At 43.1% G+C, this 18653-nt stretch overlaps 1 protein-coding gene across 6 annotated transcripts in view; it reads right to left on the bottom strand.

Annotated features, from left to right (window-relative positions):
- Nucleotides 1–1883: 1883 nt before the first annotated feature.
- The window catches only part of epb41l5 (erythrocyte membrane protein band 4.1 like 5), a 34729-nt gene continuing 17959 nt past the window's right edge, over nt 1884–18653 (bottom strand). For 3 of the 6 annotated variants that reach the window (XM_080291128.1, XM_080291130.1, XM_080291129.1), the window contains exons 13-26: nt 18322–18428; nt 17438–17456; nt 16638–16683; nt 16325–16443; nt 9136–9287; nt 8670–8767; nt 8387–8521; nt 8098–8165; nt 7341–7415; nt 6626–6707; nt 5622–5702; nt 5445–5507; nt 5070–5218; nt 3436–3816 (exon numbers count right to left, since the gene is read on the bottom strand). In XM_080291128.1, the coding sequence (XP_080147254.1) occupies nt 3672–3816; nt 5070–5218; nt 5445–5507; nt 5622–5702; nt 6626–6707; nt 7341–7415; nt 8098–8165; nt 8387–8521; nt 8670–8767; nt 9136–9287; nt 16325–16443; nt 16638–16683; nt 17438–17456; nt 18322–18428 (1339 nt within the window). In that variant the 3' untranslated portion in view covers nt 3436–3671. Of the gene's footprint in view, nt 3817–5069; nt 5219–5444; nt 5508–5621; nt 5703–6625; nt 6708–7340; nt 7416–8097; nt 8166–8386; nt 8522–8669; nt 8768–9135; nt 9288–16324; nt 16444–16637; nt 16684–17437; nt 17457–18321; nt 18429–18653 lie in introns of all 6 variants that reach the window. The other 3 variants (XM_026144397.2, XM_080291132.1, XM_080291131.1) reach the window with 3 other exon arrangements.

Raw genomic sequence — 18653 nt, 5'->3', positions numbered from 1 at the left:
AAAGGAGAAAACATCGACTTTTAAAGACAAAATACGCCCTCAGCAGAAAAGGCAGAGACTCATCAGACCAGGCTGTCAAGACTCGACCTCTTTGGCATACCTTGATTGTAATGAGTGCTTATTAGAAACTAAAGCGATGGTTGTGTTGAAAAATGCCAAGAGATCCACAGTTTCTGAAAAACTCAGACCAGCAACCACCACGCCTCGTCCAAATTCAGCTTTCCTCCTTATTCTGATGCTCGGTTTGGCGTTCAGCAGGTCTTCCTGGTCATGTCTACATGCTGAAATGCATCGAGAGCCTGCCCTGCAATTGGCCTATTTGATATTTGCATGAATAGGTAGATGAACAGGTACAAGTTATTTCATTTAAAGCAGGGGTGCCCAATCCCGGTCCTCGAGAGCTACCGTCCTGCAGCTTTTAGATGCATCCCTACTCCAACACAGCTGAATCAAATGGTTTGATTACCTCTTCAGCATGCCATCGTGTTTGGCAAAGGCCTGATAACAAGCCATTCATTTGATTCAGCTGTGTTGGAGTAGGGATGCATCTAAAAGCTGCAGGACGGTAGCTCTCGAGGACCGGGATTGGGCACCCCTGATTTAAAGTATACTAAATAAAGGTTTCAGTGTTATAAGCTAAAGTCAGTGCTTTGCGTGCCATGGCTGTCATTTCAGATAGACCGTGTTGGCTGAAATAGATCATTATGTGCCAGGATGCAGTCTTTTTTCTTTTGCCTTGTTCACGCTCAGAGACGAGGACTCAAATGCAGGCTCAGCTCTTTAATGACTTCATGAGTTTGATATTTGCAGTTCTGCATGAAGCCATCTGTGAAGTGATGGAAGGTGGAGCTCTGCTCAACGCTGGACTGCATCGAGAGTAACAACGGTACTCGTCTGCCATCTAGTGGTAGAAAACATGGACTACATTACTGACGGCGCTGTTGCAGCTCTGGTTATGAAACGGACCGCTTCATTCACCTACGTCAACTTTGCCATTTGACTAGTGGACTTTATTACATAGTTAATTTGACAGTCGGTACAAACGTAATTCCCCTGTAATAACATGCAATTTCAATGTATTTGAAATTTCAGCGCAATTATATTTTACTACAAATACTTAAAGGTAGGTACACTAGAATACGAGGGTAGGGAGTCGGGTTTTTACAGGAAACAAAAAGAATACATACATATTAATTATAATTCACGTGAATGTAAGTAATTTTAAGTGGTACACAGCAAAATCTCCAGCGTTAAATTAACACTGGAGAGTATTTATATGAGTGCACACCTCTGAGTGTTAAATTAACACCTCTGAGTGTTAAATTAACACTTTGACAGTGTTATATGTTTAAAAGTAACCCAGTCAGTTTTGAAGATTAACAAAGACTAACACTGAGCAGTGCTGATTTTCTAACACTGGAAAATAACTCAAAATGTTAGAAATATTCCAGTGTTAGAAAATCAGCACTGCTCAGTGTTAGTCTTTGTTAATCTTCAAAACTGACTAGGTTACTTTTAAACATATAACACTGGGCTATAACATATAACAGAGGTGTGCACTGGGCTCAAAATCCCAAACAAACAGTGTCCCACATTCTTCATTTTTAGTTCTTATGATGACTTATTACTCCTGAAACTTTGGAGGTTTTAGCTCTTTAAACAGTAAACTTACAGGAGGATCTTGGCTCAACAACGTTAAAGCGAAAGTAACGAGTTTTGAAAATGTAATGTGCAGGAATTAGATATTTGTTTAAACTTGCAGGGAGTAAAAGTAAAAAGTAGGAAAAGAATTACATAATAAGTGTATTTCAAAAGGAACATAAGCGTGTGATGTGATTATTACACTCACCGCAGTTTTAAAATGAATGAGAGACAACGACTCCTACTGTGGCAAAACTTTACTGAATCATGATCAGGTGTTCCAGAAAAATACGAGTTTATATAAAAATGAGACTTCACAGTCTGATCTGTAATACTTCCTCTGTAATTAGAAAACACCTCAAGTCTCCTCAGAGTAGTAACTATACTGCCAAGGTAGTCTTAAAAAATATACGTCTACTTCATATCAACAGCAGCTGAAGCAGTTACAGTGAAAACGTTAAACCTGTATGCTACAACATGTAATATCTGAACAATGACACTGAGCTGAGGCGTAAACGCTGCTAAGACGACATCGAAGAACAGCCGGCTTCCCTTGTTGAAGACATAATGAGAAGTACTACAGAGCCACAACCTGAGTGAGTGGCCAGACGTGGTGGTTACAGTAACAGTGAGATACTACAACTCTACCATTCGAGGGTCAAAGTAAGATATTTAATAACTCCCACGGTGCCGACGTAGGCCTCACCTCGCTCTCATACAAAACCAGCTTTCAGGATATTTCACAGGTTAAACGATTCCAGCAAAGGTGACGTACGAGTGGCATCTCCAGCATTTCCCCATCGGACACGTAGAGCACATTCATGTACATAAGGCAAAATAACAGCTACGACATGTTGGAGAGTCCAATCCAGTCAGATACCCGGACACATCTCCCACCACGCAGTCCAGCGATCACAGGAGCTAAAAGTTTAATGATGAGTGAGCAGGAACGAGAGTGGGGTAAAAGTGTGGATTCAAATTTACATTATAAGATGTGATCGGAATCAAAACAGGAAGTCCTCATGATGGTGGTGGTGGGGGGGGGGGGGGGGGGCATTTAAAAGCATCGACAGCTACAAAGAGCAGGAACAGGATCATAAAATAAAAAAATCAGCTGAAAAACTAAAAACATCATCATCATCATCTAATGTGGGAAAAAATAAAAATCAGCTGAAGGTCCAGTGTTTGAAGGTAATCCAGTGACGTTTCCAGATCCAGTGGCTACATCATGTAGCGTTAGCGGGTTTAAACGCGCTGCACTGCGTGATCTCTTATATTCGAACACTTCAAGCTTATATCTCGTGCGTCCATCATCCAGTGTCGTTCAGCAGCTTCCCAGAGGAAAGCTCAGAGATCCAGCGGTTTGCACTGCCGGTGCTTAAACTCAGAACCAGGGCGAGAGCTTCCACCAGAGTCTCAAAGCAGGCAGAGATGCTGCCGACAGCGCTTTGGGTGACTGGATGGACTCTGTAATGGCAGGTTACTAACGTGGTGCACAAACAGGAGATTAAAAATAAGGTTTTCTTAATACTGAGGCTAAAATGTTTGTATACACCATCTTACAAAGACTAAGCTCGACGCCATGAGATCATTAAAAAAAAAAAAAAAAAGTACTTCATATTGCTGATCTGTGTAGCTACGGTTGTGGTCGCGGTGGTTTGCAAGCTGCCTCTTCTTTTGCGTTTTCAGACTCGGCCGGCCTGCGTGCGGGTGGGTGAGCGGGTGAAGCGGGAAACCAGGCGGGAAGATGAAGAGCGTGATGGCGGCCGCTCGTTTCTTCATCAGAGCTCAGTGGTCAAGAGACCTCTGGGTTTGGCTCCATCCTCTGAGGCTGGCGGCTGAGCAACAGTGCTGTGGACGAAGGAGTGGAAGAGACGGTCAAATTACTGCCTCAGAAAAGAGAAAACGTTTGTGTGCAGGAACCAGTTTTAAGAGTCGTAAGTTTGAAAGAAATTGCTAAAATGCGAACACGCTGCAGTCTGACAACCTGCGACAACTTAATAATAGCTTTATAATTTTACCTCGTTCGATCAACAGTAAAATAAAATGTTATGCACTGAATTTACATTGTTGTGTGTCCAAAATGGCCGAGAAGTTAAGGTCACATGGTTAGCAGTCAGGCTTCTATAAACCGTCCATATCTCACACTTACGACCTCGTAGGAGCTTCGAAACACTGGAGAAAAAAAAGTGACACTGAAAGCCCAGATTTGATGGTAAATGGCCTGTATTTGTACAGCGCTTTACTCGTCCCTAAGGGCCCCAAAGCGCTTTACACATCCAGTCATCCAGACATTCACACACTGGTGATGGCAGCTACATTGTAGCCACAGCCGCCCTGGGGCGCACTGACAGAGGCGAGGCTGCCGGACACTGGCGCCACCGGGCCCTCTGACCACCACCAGTAGGCAACGGGTGAAGTGTCTCGCCCAAGGACACAACGACGAGACTGTCCGAGCCGGGGCTCGAACCTGTATGTATAAACCTATGAATCAGAAATGACTTCCTGTATGGAAAACAAAATGCAAGGCTCCAATACATATATTTAAGCTACTGTACACACAAAACAAAAGAAAGAAAATAAAAATCACTCGTCCTTTTATTTGTATGGAAAAAAACGTCTTTTTTCTTCTTCGTTTCCAGAATTGAAGTCAGAATTCTGACTTTTTCTCAGAATTCTGCAACAGAATTTTCGGTGGCACTAATCCTCTTCCGTATATTTGCCTTCTGTGGGTTTTTTGGGTTTTTCTGACTGCAGCTTTTATTTTTCAATAAATTTCTCATTCGACCTGCATGAAAACGCTAAAACATCCACCCGTGTTTTTAGAGTCTGACAAAGTGAAACCAGCTCCATCGCTATTTACAGGTGACAAAGCACAAATGTGATCTTGAGCTCAGTTTGGTGATTTAAAAATCTGGCTCGATGTAAGGAAAACATAAAAGAACCAGACACGCCGTCACATTACGAGGTTAAAGAGTCGTATCCTTCAGACTCTTCTAATCACAACTTTTGAAGAACTGAGGCGTGAATGAGACGTCTGCTTGAACTCAGAGATCCTCACAGAAAGTTTGATTTGTGATGTTCTGACTTGCTGTCACTGAAACACCTGCTTTCAGCTCAAGCATGTGTTCAAGTTCTGCTGTTCAGTATTGTTTTTCATTTCTGATTGTTTAATACTGATTCATTCACAAACAAAATCATAAAAAACTAAGAAAAAGCTGTGCATAAAGGACCTGAAAAATAACTAATTTGCTTTGCTGTCTCTTCCTCCACAAACAAAATGCTCTTAACGATTCCTGTTAAACTCTCAGGGATGTTCTCTTCTGAAACTTCAGGCTCAGTGAAGTGAGGAGGAGACATTTCGTGCTCTTCAGCGACGGCTGCGATGTAAAAAACAAACTTTGGGTTCAAAATGCAAACACTTTTACCTGGTGGAGAGGGTGGAGACGGCGTTACGTGTGTGAGTGAGGTGAGGGAGGGCTGAGGTGAGGGATGCTCCCCCATCTGAAGGGAGAAGAGGGTTGACCTTAGGCGGGGGGTCAAGGTCGAGCAGGCCGTTAGTAAAGGCGCCGGGAGGCTGCGTGAGAAGGGGGTGAAGGAGAAGGTCCGAGGTCAGTGTCTACAGCGCCTCTACATTAGCCAAACTGCACAGCGACTATGGAAGTGCAGAGAAGTCCAAAGCCTCGTGGTTCAGAACAATGAATGCAGTTAAAACAGCTTCTAAAACATTTTAACATTTCACAGCCAAACCTGGAAAAAACATAAACAGGTGAACTTTTAAAAAGTGAGGCTGATAAACTCACAGCGGTTGTGGGGACGATCCAGCGCGGTGTGATGAGAGGTTTGGTCGGCTGCACCGGTGGGAGCTACAACAACATCAGAAGAATGTTAGCATCCACGCTAAAGGTCTACTTTAACCCACACACATGCAGTGGGAGTTTCACTGCAGATTATTCAGGACACAGTGCAGTAATTCTTACCACAGGAGCTGGATCAGTGAAGTCAATAAGGTTGTCAGAAAGTGGGGCGGCGCTTTGCAGGTCGACCTCCTCTGCTTTAACCTGCAGCGTGATGCAAACACTCTTTATTAGCACACGCAGGCACTAAAGAAACCGTCTACTTCCTGTGTTAGTCACACGCAAACACCGGGCTGCGTAGGCACAGATTGAAGGGTAAATAAACTCTACTCACGCAAAGTGTTTTATTCACACATTCACAATCAGATGAATGCATCTCAGAACAACTCGCTTCAGTTTCTTGCTCAAGGATACTTTGGCATCAGACTGGAGCAGTCCGGGATCAAGTGGACGACCTGCTATTGTTACCAATTACATCACACTGAAGACTGAACCTACTTTCACAGAGTAATCAATATGCACTCACAACCCACCTCACCTGCTTGTTAATGAAAATATCTAATGAACCAATCAGATGGCAGCAACTTTATGCATTTGGGCATGTAGATGAGAAAGACGACCTGCTGAGGTTCAAAATGAGCATCGGGAGGTGATGTAAGTGACTCTGAACGTAGCTGAAATTTTTCCCACACAGCCATTTGCAGAGTTTATGCAGAACACAGCAGATTAAAGCCTGAAGCAGAATGGGGTGCCATGCTAGTCAGCTAAGAACAGCAAACTCAGGCTACATATGCTAAATGTAGCTTGCCTGGTCTGGCAGGTTTCCATTTATGATATTTAGATGGTAGGATCAGAATTTGGTGCATCCAACACATTCAGGCTGTTGGTTGTGTGATGGTGGTGGTGGGGGCTCAGTATGCTGACCGCATCCATCCCCACATGACCACAGCGTGTCAGCAGGACAACGCACAACACCACAAAAGTTTCAGACTGACTTCATGAACCTGATGACGAGTTCACTGAACTCAAATCCCCCAGTCTGATACTAGCAAGCTGTGCCTAAAGAAGTGGCTGGTGAGTGTAAAGCACAACAGTAGTCATTACCTGTGAGCGTGCAGTCACGTTACCTTTGGTGCCGGGGCTTCACTGGTCGACTCGGAGGACTTTTTGGGAACAGAAGCTTTTAAATCTTCAGCCAATCTCTCAGCGCTGAAAACAGGAGAAGAAATGGTATCACACAAGCATGTGACCGCGTACTTTTAACAACTTTTAACACTGCGAGTCACCAAAACCAGCAAAGACAGTTTCGCCACTTTTAAACTCAAATTTTAAGAGCACAAACTCACACAGCACAGCTAACTGTGCGTCTGCTTTTATGTGTCACTCTCTGCAGAGACGGCAGCAGTATCCAGGCAGAACTCAAGTCATGTGATTTAACACACCCGGGCCGACACACAGACACACACATGCACGAATGCATTACTCAAACACACCAGCAGATGTCAGCAAACACTATAAGGACTTTAATCTGCCCCATTAATGTTTCACTGCCTGTTTGGCTGATGCAGGACTTTACATGCATCTCTGTTAACATTATTTTAAACCATTTGATCTAAATGTGCAACATGTTTTGTGTTAAGCTTACCTTAAAACATTCTTGAAAACAAATCACCTTTTGCTAACTATGAAAAATCAAACTCTTTACCTTAACTTCAATCAACCTACAAAGCCAGGACACTTTGTCACTGGTCTTTGTCAAGGCCTTAACTATGACGTGTGAGAGATCTGATGCAACGAAGTACAAACCACAGTAATGTTTTGTTTTTCTAAACAAAGGCTCACCTGGCGCCTGCAGATGAGACCAGGGAGGATGGTGGCTTCAGCAGGTCCCAGGTGTCCTGGACGTCAGGGCGGCTGCTAACACAAAGAGACGAGTTACTGCACCTTCAACCTGGCAGAGAGACACACATAACGCTTATTCCTGCATAAAACATTCACTGTGGTTACCACAGAAAGACAGGAGGTCAAACTTCTCCGACTACATGAGTAAACAAATTACTTTTAAACAGGTTTCATTATTATGAGTTTCAGTAGAAATGCTTTTAGAACAACATGCAAACAGGAAACATTTGCTAAAACCGTCAACAACAGAATCTGCCAAATCCAACGTTGTTTATTCTCCAGCGTGAGTCGCTTGCTGCTTCGGTTACGAGCCGTCGTGGACTCGTTTGTCATTCTGTGGAGCGCTGCCGAGCTGCGGCTGACGTAACGTTGTGAGCTATGCTAATAATCCTTATAAATATTCAAGAGGTTAATCAGCTCGAGCAGCAGCGAGCGCTGTGATTGGCTGGGATGAAGCACTGACAGTTGGCATGACTCAGTAAGATGAAGGAACGAAGGCCGAGTTTCAAGACAATGAGGCGCGGTGACAGTGTGCCCTGTGCCGATAGCACGGTGCGCTCTGAAGAGCTGCTTAATGCAAAGATCCTAAAGGGTTAAATAACAGTCTGAGTGGAAACGTGATTCTATTTTCTTTGATTCTGAAGCTGAACATAAGAAGTTATCATATTCCTGAAAGTGCAGGTGAGTGAAAACGTACCTCGCAGAAGCCTCCTGCAGGTTACAGTTTTTATCTCCGAGCATCACAGCGTGTTCCTCCAAAGCCCCCTGCACAGAGCAAACAGGCGTTTATGAGGAGAGGGCTCCCACACATGAATCAAAACGTCACTTTAGCTGTTTTGATTTAAATGTGTTTAAAAACAAAAGGCTACAAAATACTGAAGGCTTAGCTAAAGACCGCTCAGCTGATGAGGCTTTCACTCTGATGGATAAGCAGAATCAGAGTACATCGGAGGGCCCTCTTTTTCACCCCCCGGTCTGTTGCGCACCTTGAGCGCGGCCGCCTCAGCTTGAGCCTTCAGGATGTTACTCTTCAGATCCTCCGGGGTGCGCAGCGGAGTCACGCATGGACTGCTGCCCGCACTGTTCAGCCCGCACTTCTCTGTGAGCTTCACCACATCGTCCTGTTGGGTCAGATGTCACAGAGGCTTCATCACGCTGTGCCGCACATGTGTTTGTTTATGCTGAACTGCCAGTGAACTACACAGAAGTGCTGCTGGTCTCCATCAAAGCAAGCAGAGTCTGATTTTAGAGGAAATAACAAACACTCGCCTGGTTGTTCATGGCCACGTTGACGTTCATGTTATTTCTCGGCGCAGCGAGAAGCGGACTGCTCTCCAACTCCAGCTGCTTCAGACGAGCTGCTGCTTCTGAGTCGCCGCACATGAACACAGAAAGACAAACAAACAGAGTTATCTTCGCTTTATTTATATAGTTAGCAAGTGATCGTCTCGTCTCAGGACACTGATGTTTATTAACAGTCAGCTCTGGGTCTTTTTCATAACGGTGTTGGCTGAGTGTAACTATTGCTTGCATTAACAGAAAAATATAAGTGAATCAATGGTCAGTAAGGTCGCACCAGGCGGCAGCCGTCACGGTGAAAAATGAGGCTATAGAGTCAAAAACTGCAGTTATGTCAGTCTCTTAAAACAGACATTTATTGTTTTACAGCAGTTTTCTTTAAAGCCTGGCTTCTAAGGAGAGTTTTTAAATATTGGCCAGTTCGCTGCAGCCTTACCAGCGAGACTCAGCGCATCTTCTGCAGGGACGCTAGCACCGGCATAGGCAGCGGCTTGTACGGGCTCCTCGATAGCTGTGACTGCAGGGACAACGGGACCTCTGAGGACATCGTCGACACACGTCTCCATTAGGTCAGCAACCACTGGCAAACTAGAGACATACAAGAAGAGAAAGCATGGCAGATTCAGCCTGAGTTGTGGATGGAAGGGTTAATGATAAATACATTCAAAGAGAAAACAGAGAATAGAGGCTGTTTTATGGGTTTTTAACACAAACTGGAAGAAAAGGATTGTGATTCATACAGCTTACCTCGACAACGTATGTACAGACTCTGCAGTGATGACAGAACTGATCCGCGCTGATACGGCAGAAGGTGTTTAAGAGCAACACACCAACATCCAATAATATGTCAAATAATTATTACTAAAACCAAAAGAAAAGCATAAAGTACTTGTAATCCATAGTCATTAACCGTTAGCATCATCACCAACGTTAACTTACAGGGTCACGTTGCCGACATGTGATAAAACGATTGTATTTTACAACATAAGTATGAAACCATGTTTGAGTCCACTCAAAAATGTCTCCGGAGGTAAAAACACTGCCCACAAAATAACTTCAGCAGGAAATAATGCGGTGTAATATTCTCAGAATTAGAGGTGCTTGAAGCAGAACATTTGACACACGGATCTTAGCAGAAGCTCTTCCAGCAGCTCTGTAATTACCTCATATTTCTGTAGCCTGAAGACGCAGCAAAACATAACAAATGTTGTATATTACAACATACTGCCTGGAGAGTACAGGGGTTAAAGAACAACACACAAAAAGATGTGAAGAAAAGTGCGATTCTTTGTACGTGGGCTCAAAAATCCAATAAATATGTTAAAAGATCCACCGTGAGGAGAATCGAGCCGTCGCGTGGGGAATAAGACACGAAGGCAAGTATGACAGATGCATGTACCACCGAGGAGACGCACACCGACTGGAACTGAAACCGGCAACCGGTTACTCCCTAGTCTTTATTCAGTCCTCCACAACAGAAGCAGCGTTTTTAAATATCTGTTTGCACACGTTTATCCGATACAAGATCACTGAAAAATCCTACATCGTAATCCAGTAACCCGGTACGACTCACATATATCGACATAATTATACAATCACCAGGATTTGACTGAATATTACAGCGTGACAAAAGTAAGTATCTAAGTATCAAAGTATCATGTAAAGTATCAAACTGGGCCGAAGACTTACAATCAGGAGCTTTTTGGGTGATGATAAGTAGGGCTGCCACAAACCATTATTTTGATAGTCGACTAGTCACCGATTATTTTTGCGATTAGTCGACTAATTAGATCATCATCCATCGGACATAAAACGTACAGCTTATTGCACCAGCAGCATCTGCTCTTATATAACTATCATTAGCTTACAGCTTTAAGTGTTTAAGGTCTGTGCTAACTAAAAATAAAGACAAGATGATAGTTTATTCAATTTTAATGACATTTGCAGATTGTTTCGGTGAAGTTTAATAAACTCCTTGCTATCTAAAATATAACAGGACACCGGAGTAAATTCTGGAGCATCTCACACTTCTGATAATCAGCTGTCTGCTTGATGTTTATTCAGCTGTGTAAAAACTATAACTTTAATCTCAGACAAACTGATTTACTCAGGAACAAATAAAATACTGAAAAAAAGGCAAACAACATTTGTAAGTTATCTAAGTGACTCATATATCATGTTTAACCTGAGTAGTGAAAGACGGCGGTGGGTTTGAAAATGATCTGCCGGGAGTCCGGTGTTCTCACGGGTCTAGTGAGCCTAGCCCCCGGCTAGCTATCGAGCTAGTGGGTAACAGACGTCTCCGAAAACGTCGGAGCGCTTTTGAAAATATGTGGTGTCCTGATAAACTGAGCAGATATTTGAGGTTTACACAGCTACATTCTCGCCTGAAAATATGTTAAACGTTTATTTTGTGACCCAGAAAGAATAATAAGAGTAATATTAAGACTAACTAGCTGCCGCCATTGTTGGAAACTGAGCAGGGCCGCGCTATGAATTCTGGGACACAGCTTCTTCTTCGTCGGGGTTTAACGGCAGCTGGCATCCTTGTACATGCAGTGCTGCCATCTTCTGTTTATGTCTGTTATTACACTCTTAAATCCTACTACTTATTCCTGCGTCTTTTGGGATCTTACAAAGCTTCAAACGACGCGTCGACTATTAAATCAGTCGTCGACGATTTTGATAGTCGACGTAATCGTGACTAGTCAACTAATCGTGGCAGCACTAATGATAAGTTGATTTGTTCCAAACCGAAAACACAAACTTTATCACATTACAGACAATAAAATGTTATTTTCACTATATTCTAAAGCAAAGGTGAGAACGTAAATGTACGACTTACTTCCAATGTGTATTTATTAGCTTTTTTAATTGGCTTAAAACAATTGAACATAGAATGACAAAGTTGTGACCGTGTTAAATAAAATATTTCTAACAAACATCCAAAGTTGGAGCCTTTTCTGATTTCATCATTTCAAAATAAGACTGATCTGAAATACAACTAACTTTATTTAAAACTATCCTGCTTTGATTTAAAATCGAACACAGTTTCTAAAGACAAACGCTCTGGTCATGTTGTAAACAATTAACTACGTAATATTACATATTTATCTTCATTTGGTTGAGATGTGCAATAAACAGTGTAATTACCATGTAAGATCAGTGCATTTGAATTATTTACGTGATTATTCAGCATTTAACTGTGGCATGCTCGCAGGTAGACGTTACTGTACTGCAGCACGTTTCAATGCATTATTCTAGCTCGATCTCTTGCTAGAAGTTGAATGGGGAGGCAGCATCGGGTTCATTTCAGAAGCTTTCACAGAAGCTCAACATAAAATATGATTAGACAACAATAAAACATTCAAACAGAATTTAACTAATCCAGACATTATTTGGAAATAGACATGGTGAACCGTTAGCTTCATTTTTCACCTACAGCTAAAACCCTTTCAGACTAATCTGCCTACAGGTGAACGACACCCACCCTCTTATCCAACTCCCTTTTAAACAGAGCAGCAGAAATGCAAGAACAGATTCACTTTAAAAAAAAAATCGAATTCATTTCATTTATAAAAATGTTTAACTGAATTTAAACACAGCAGTAGTGTGTGAAATATTACAAACACAGGAAATTGTTTCTGAGACTGAGGGGGGGAAAGGAGCAGAAGAGGACCAGCCTAAATCCCCCAGAACCTCTGACCTGCTGTTTCCTCACAGAGTCAAGACTGGAATTGAATTCATAAAACTGAGCCTGATACCATCTCACCCCTGCCTGCCAGCCTCCCCCCTGAGGTTTGGCATGAAGGTCAGGAGGAGGAAAAAAAAGAGGGGGGAGGAGGACAGAAAGGAGAGGCCAAGGAAGCAGAGGGAAAGCAGCAATGGGAAGTTATCTTTTCAAAACTGTCACTGAGCCAAAGGTCAAGGAGCAGAGGCATGAGGTGCAGAGATGGACTGAAGGGAAAGGGGGGGATGTGGGTAGTGTTAGACTTCTGCTGAGGAACGCTTCACTTAATCACAAATCTGTACATTCGCACTAGGCGAGGCGAGTCACTTCACTGCTGAGCCTTTCCCATTCATTAGCGTGCAGACCAGTTCGCGCCGGTACAGCTGGTGAGACGGCGGCCAGCTGGTCGGCTCTGTCCCACTCCGTTTGGGGAACCTTGATGAAAAAGAGCGTGGAGGATGGAGGGAAGAGGACACCTGAGGACAACAGGGTGGCAGTGAAAGAGTGACAAAGGGAAGGTGATGAGGTAGTGAAGATACAGGGTGTGTGAGGTGAAGTAAAGAGTGAGACTGGGAGGAAAGCAATTATTGTGCAGAAGAAGAAGATGGTTAAAAGAAAAGAAAGGGAATAAAGAAGGCAGCAGGAGGCTGATAACATGAACGTAGGAGAGTGTGTAATAACTGTGACAAGTTGTGTAAATATGTTACCATTTATTCAGTGACAAAAGCAGCTGCTCTGATGGGCATAAATCATTCTGGATAAACGAGTAAGACGCGGGTTTGCGTGACGAGCTCTGCGGTGTCAGGAGTATGCCATCCAGCTTATTGCAACACGTCTGCCAGCGTGCACTGAAGTGTGGTGTGACATGTGCTGTCACATAAACACTTAAGTGAAGTGACTGGACGTCTCTGGGGCATCGGTGACCCAGCTTTGCACCTCTAGGGGCTGATGTTTGATAGCTCATGTCAAATCCATGTTCATACTGTTTATATATTCCTGAGCAGAAGCTTTTATCCGCGACGGGTCTCCTGGGAGTTTGAGTCCAAACTGGGACTGACTTGATGGTACGGGATGATAAGTGGGTGAACTTCCAATGACCTTTAGGTTTTGCGTGCAGTGTTTAGCAACAGATTTGATTTGTATTTTTCATTTTATGTTTTTTAAATCGTTACATTGTTTCCAAAGAGACTGAGCTGAGACCGACCCACTAACACTTACGATAACGTTCAGAGAAGTAAAACAGCTTACAGGACTGAATAAGGGTCAGGGAGGGGGCAACCTTTAAAGACACATGGCAGTATGGGACACTGATGATGTCACCGTGGGCTCATTAATGCCTTTTTTTAAAAGTTTGTAGAAATTTCAGTCGTTATTTTTAAATTAGTATTTCTCACATTTTAATTTCACTTTGTTTTTTGCTGTTACGCTCGCCTGAAATACTCCCCAATGTTTCCACTCTCACCATAACATCAAGGCTTTTCTAATCTGCTGCCACTGATGATTAGTCTTATTTATTTTATATACATGTCACAGAGATGATCATAGCGTATGTATGCATGTTAATGAATCTGGATGACACCATATAAACTGCCCAAGATATCAAAACTGTCGGCATCTATAAAGCATTTGGGGATTTTTATAACGCTCGAATCCTTACAAATAATATGTGTTATGTGTTTTTATGCTGAACGTCGATGTTATGTGTGCGTTGTTGTTCTGAATAAAGTTGGTTTTAGAAGTTCTGCCTGTTATATATAATCTAGACTATAATGTCTGTATCACAGTTTAAAATCAACTTATTTCTCTGTTGACTGTTCATGTTATCAGGCGGGTTAATGGGGGGTGGGGTGGGGTCCATGCAAAAACCCAAAACCCCGTTGATTTCAAAGCGAGAGAGAAAGCAGAGCTGGAGAGGAGAAAGGAAAGAGCACGGGGGATTAGTCGAAAGCATTAGTGATGTAACAATGTCACTGTCAAAGCATCCTCCTCGTGTCCACTCAGTCGGTTATAAACAGACTGAGGTCATCTCGGTTTAAGATCTTAGGCTGATGAAACATTTTTAATGAAGTCCCTGAAGGCTCGACAGCATCGCCTCAAGAACACAGCATCGCCGGCCCGTACGTGTCGCTGAAACAACATCAGACGTAAACGTAATCTTTCCTAAAAGCTCTAAAACTACTGGAGGCAGTCGGTGCTCTACCTCAGCCCCTCAGTACAGGGGCTTACGGTATCACAATCCTACGTCGCCTCATTCTCGAGTTATCACATTCACAAACTTGGGCGTCCACGCCGCCCGGCCAGTGGGTGACGCCAATACCCGATCAGCCTTTTATGGCTGAGGGGTAAAAACAGGAAATGTGTAACAGCAGCATTTTAATCTATGTGAGAGCAGGAATGCTGAGATTTTTATGAGTGAATGAATAAATGATTACATAAACTCATTTCAGGTATTTGCAGTCTGCAGACTGAGGCCATGTAAATGCTTTGGCCTGATTTAAGATCGTCTTATGTCAATTTAAAGGACAATTAAGTTTTTTCCTACTGGGCATCATTTACCACAATGGTAAACTAATTGGTAAACTGCTCGGAATCTCTTTAGCCGAGGGTACAAATGACTCATTAAGCCACATTCACAGGACGTGAGCCAGGATTATTGTTTAAGTCTAAAAACAAAAATGAGCCAGTGCACCACAGACGTGACAGGAAGCTGAGCAGAAATGGTTTCAGCCCGAGCTGCAAATCCAAATGAGCGCGTGAATGTTTCCGACCCGCGTTCGGGTCAGAAACATTCACGTTTATGCTGGGAAATCCTCGTATAAAAGCAGAGGTCTCTTCTGGGGATACGATATGATATATCTGACAGATCTGTAAATAAACACCGATTCACGCACAGCTGTGGTTCTGATACTTTCCTTAAAGTTTTCCAGTATGAGGTTGGTGGTTCACAGGATGCTCAGAATGACATCAGTAGAAAAAAAAGCAAGGATACCTACACACTACAAAGCACCAACAGTATCAAAGAGAATAGATCCAAAGCTGAAATCACATCGCCGATTCCCGCACAGCAGCCAAATCACAACACCATTCCCAGCACCGATTTGCTGCATTCCATGCTGATCAAAAGGGAACAAACAGCAAAAGGCGGCGAATTGCTGTCTGTTCGGTGCAAGAAAACCCATTTCCAAAGCCGCAGTCTCAAAGCCGATAGTGCACAGCGAATGATTGGTTAAAGCGAGAGCATGTTCAGTCTGACTGTACCTACCAGCGTGCTGCCAGACAATTATCCTCAGTACATAATCATACTGGAACACACAAGGAAACACGGGAGGTTTATAACAAAGCTGGATGCTTACATACATTCATGCAAATGCACATTTGTGTTCAGTCACACACACACGCACAAAATAAATCCATAAATAACAGATCAAATCAGAAAAAAGCCTGAAATTATTTACACATCACTCAGAGGCTGAATGACGGGATTAAAAAAAATACAGTAGAAAGATAAAAACTGAATATCCACGTCCTGTCCACTCCGGGGTCGTTCCATACTCGCGGTCTCACATGAAAAAACTATTCTCACACAAAGGGACTCGCAGCACGATGAGGCCAGTATCATGGCCTGTTTTTTATCCAATCAACAATCAGGAAACAGTTAAAACATTTAAAAGGAACCGGGTGGCCTTCCCTTATTTTTAACCCAAATCTTTTTGCTGTGTGTCTTCCTGCATCTTTCTTTCATACAGCAATGAGCAGCTGTAAGTCGTCAGCGACATTCAAAAATAAGGAATCAACTTTAAAATCCTGATTCACTTTTCTAAAATGCTCGTCAGGGAGAAAGACGAGCTCAAAAAATTAAAGATCTAGAGGAGTCTTTAAATGTGCAGGCACCAACCTTCTTTTTTCTCCCCCAGGACTCCTGGGCAGAGCCTCGATCTCAATCGGTCCACAGGCAGAAGCAGCGACCGGGCTGACCACGGGCATGGCTGCCCATGCACTCCTGCTGGGGGTCACCTGGAGGAGCACAGAGCAAACAAGTTAAAGCTACACATCCACAGATATGGCTGAACGGATGATTAAACCTGGGGATATTAAAATGACTTCATTTGTTCTCTCAGTGATAACATCTAAACCTGATGCTGTGTTTCACTGCTCTTCTCTTTCCCCAGATAACAGTGGAGAAATTAAACAGCAGCTTTTCCCCTCACCTTTCTGTCTTTGCTGGAATTGACTCCGTTGCCTGAGGAAAGAGCCCTAAGAGAAAGAAACAGATTTTATTTGAAGAGCAAACAGCTCTGCTCAAGCATTCTTAATACAGGTTATTTGGTTTTACACTGCAAGTAACTGAAATGACAGACAAAAACAAAAAACGCTAAGAACATTTAAGAAATAAGAATAAAGTTTTCAAGTCTTGCAAATTTGGGTGAGCGACCATCATTGGTGGCAAAGTGTTCGTGGAGCTTCGAGCCTGCAGGCCAGGACACATGCGGCACATTTTGGAACAATGAAAACATAAAAGTTGTCTTAAATTATGACAAAGTTTTAATTTAACGTCTGCCCTGAGGCAATTTGAAAACCCTCATACATAATTAAGACAGCAAGTCTTGGACACAGCTTTAAAAAAAAGTGCAGTCTAATGAGCTGTAATGTAGTCTCATTTATCATAAATGCTTTGACTCAGCAGCTCAGTTCCCACGACAGCTTAAAGCTACAGCTGACATCACGTCTTAGCCCCCCCCCCCCCCCCCCACACACACACACACACACACCTGTAACAAAAGGCTCTGTATCGAGATCATAGCTCAACCTGATGATTAACCCGAAAACAGTGAAAATACTCGGATAAATTTATATCATGTGACCCAGTATGGATGTTCAGAACGAAAGCCCCCGTACAATCAATAAATGAGACATAACATTTACATAAATTAATGTGAAAATGGTCACAAAAAAGACAAATAAAGTATCTTAAATGTACAAGAACACATTTATACATCTCTGTACTCACTCTGGTGGGTTGAACGGTCCTGGAAAAGCAAAGAAAACACATTAAGAACTGTGTCCACATGAATAATGCTGTTTGTTTACAGCAGACGTGACTGTTTTTACTCTTGTTCATGCTGAACCAACATTTAGACCCTGAAGTCATTTCTTTGCAGAAGCGTCTTTGAGTTTAACACAAGTAAAGCTACAGTGTAGGCTGCACGAAGGGTCGAGGCTATGTCCAGCATTTACACTGGTGCATGGTGTGCCTGTGTTATAGTTTAGGGAGGGGCTCGTGAGGTTACAGCAGGTTACTTATGTTCTGTAAGATCCCCCTTAAAGGTGAGCTACTCTGTACTCTGGGCAGCTTTTCTTCAAGGACCTCTCCTTCCATCCTTCCTCCAGTACGAACCGGTTTTTCCTGACCCTGCAACACAAAGGCCCCCTGGCATGATGCTCATCTTGGAGACTACGTTAGCCTTCACATAGCTAATCCAGGGGGCACTGCTCGGGTGATGAGGAGTGCTCGTAGCTCTGCCTAAGTGGGGCAAGCAGGTCATCGTATGCTTTTTACACAAGGAGTAGAGGATTTCTAAAGCTCTGTTCATTTGTGTCCCAAGCGTACAGTGTTCCTGACTGCACGGCTCGGCACGCAGTGCACATAGGGGGACCTTGTGTGCACAGGTGCAAGCCTTCCCAGCTACTTCAGCTCTTATTCATTCAACTCACAGGTGAAATCCTTTGTGGCCAATCAGTCAGTGTTTTTAATTTTCAGAAGTTAAACTGACAGGAAAAACGTCACAAGAATACTTTCTACTATAAAATATTTTCCCCTGATGTTGTGATGCATGCTCCCATGAATATTTGTTCCCGTGAGTGTTAATGCTGACTGTCACGTTTCAGGCTCACCTCTGCTGTGCATGGTTCTTCTCGAGTAGCGTCTGCTCGGTCTCCTCTCAAATGATGCCGAGCGCCTTGCTTTGCTGGCCTTTGTTGTCTGGTATTCAGTCTTGCCGCTGATCGTGCAAACACAAGAATTTCTTTACAGTTGCAAACTGTTCCCAACAAACATTTCTTTCTTAACGATGCTCTGTGGCAAAAACAGGCGCAGCAATGACCCCTGCTGAACCCTGAAAGCATCCAGGCGATAACCTTTCATTAACAACAAACCCCTTCAACCCCCGTGTTAAAACAACATTACTGCAGAGCTTATCCAACTGGGTAATGTTTAAACACACAGT

This window comes from Astatotilapia calliptera, chromosome 16 (assembly GCF_964374335.1).
Source record: "Astatotilapia calliptera chromosome 16, fAstCal68.1, whole genome shotgun sequence".
Classification (NCBI taxonomy): Eukaryota; Metazoa; Chordata; class Actinopteri; order Cichliformes; family Cichlidae; genus Astatotilapia; species Astatotilapia calliptera.
This window is presented reverse-complemented; position numbering and strand designations above follow the sequence as displayed.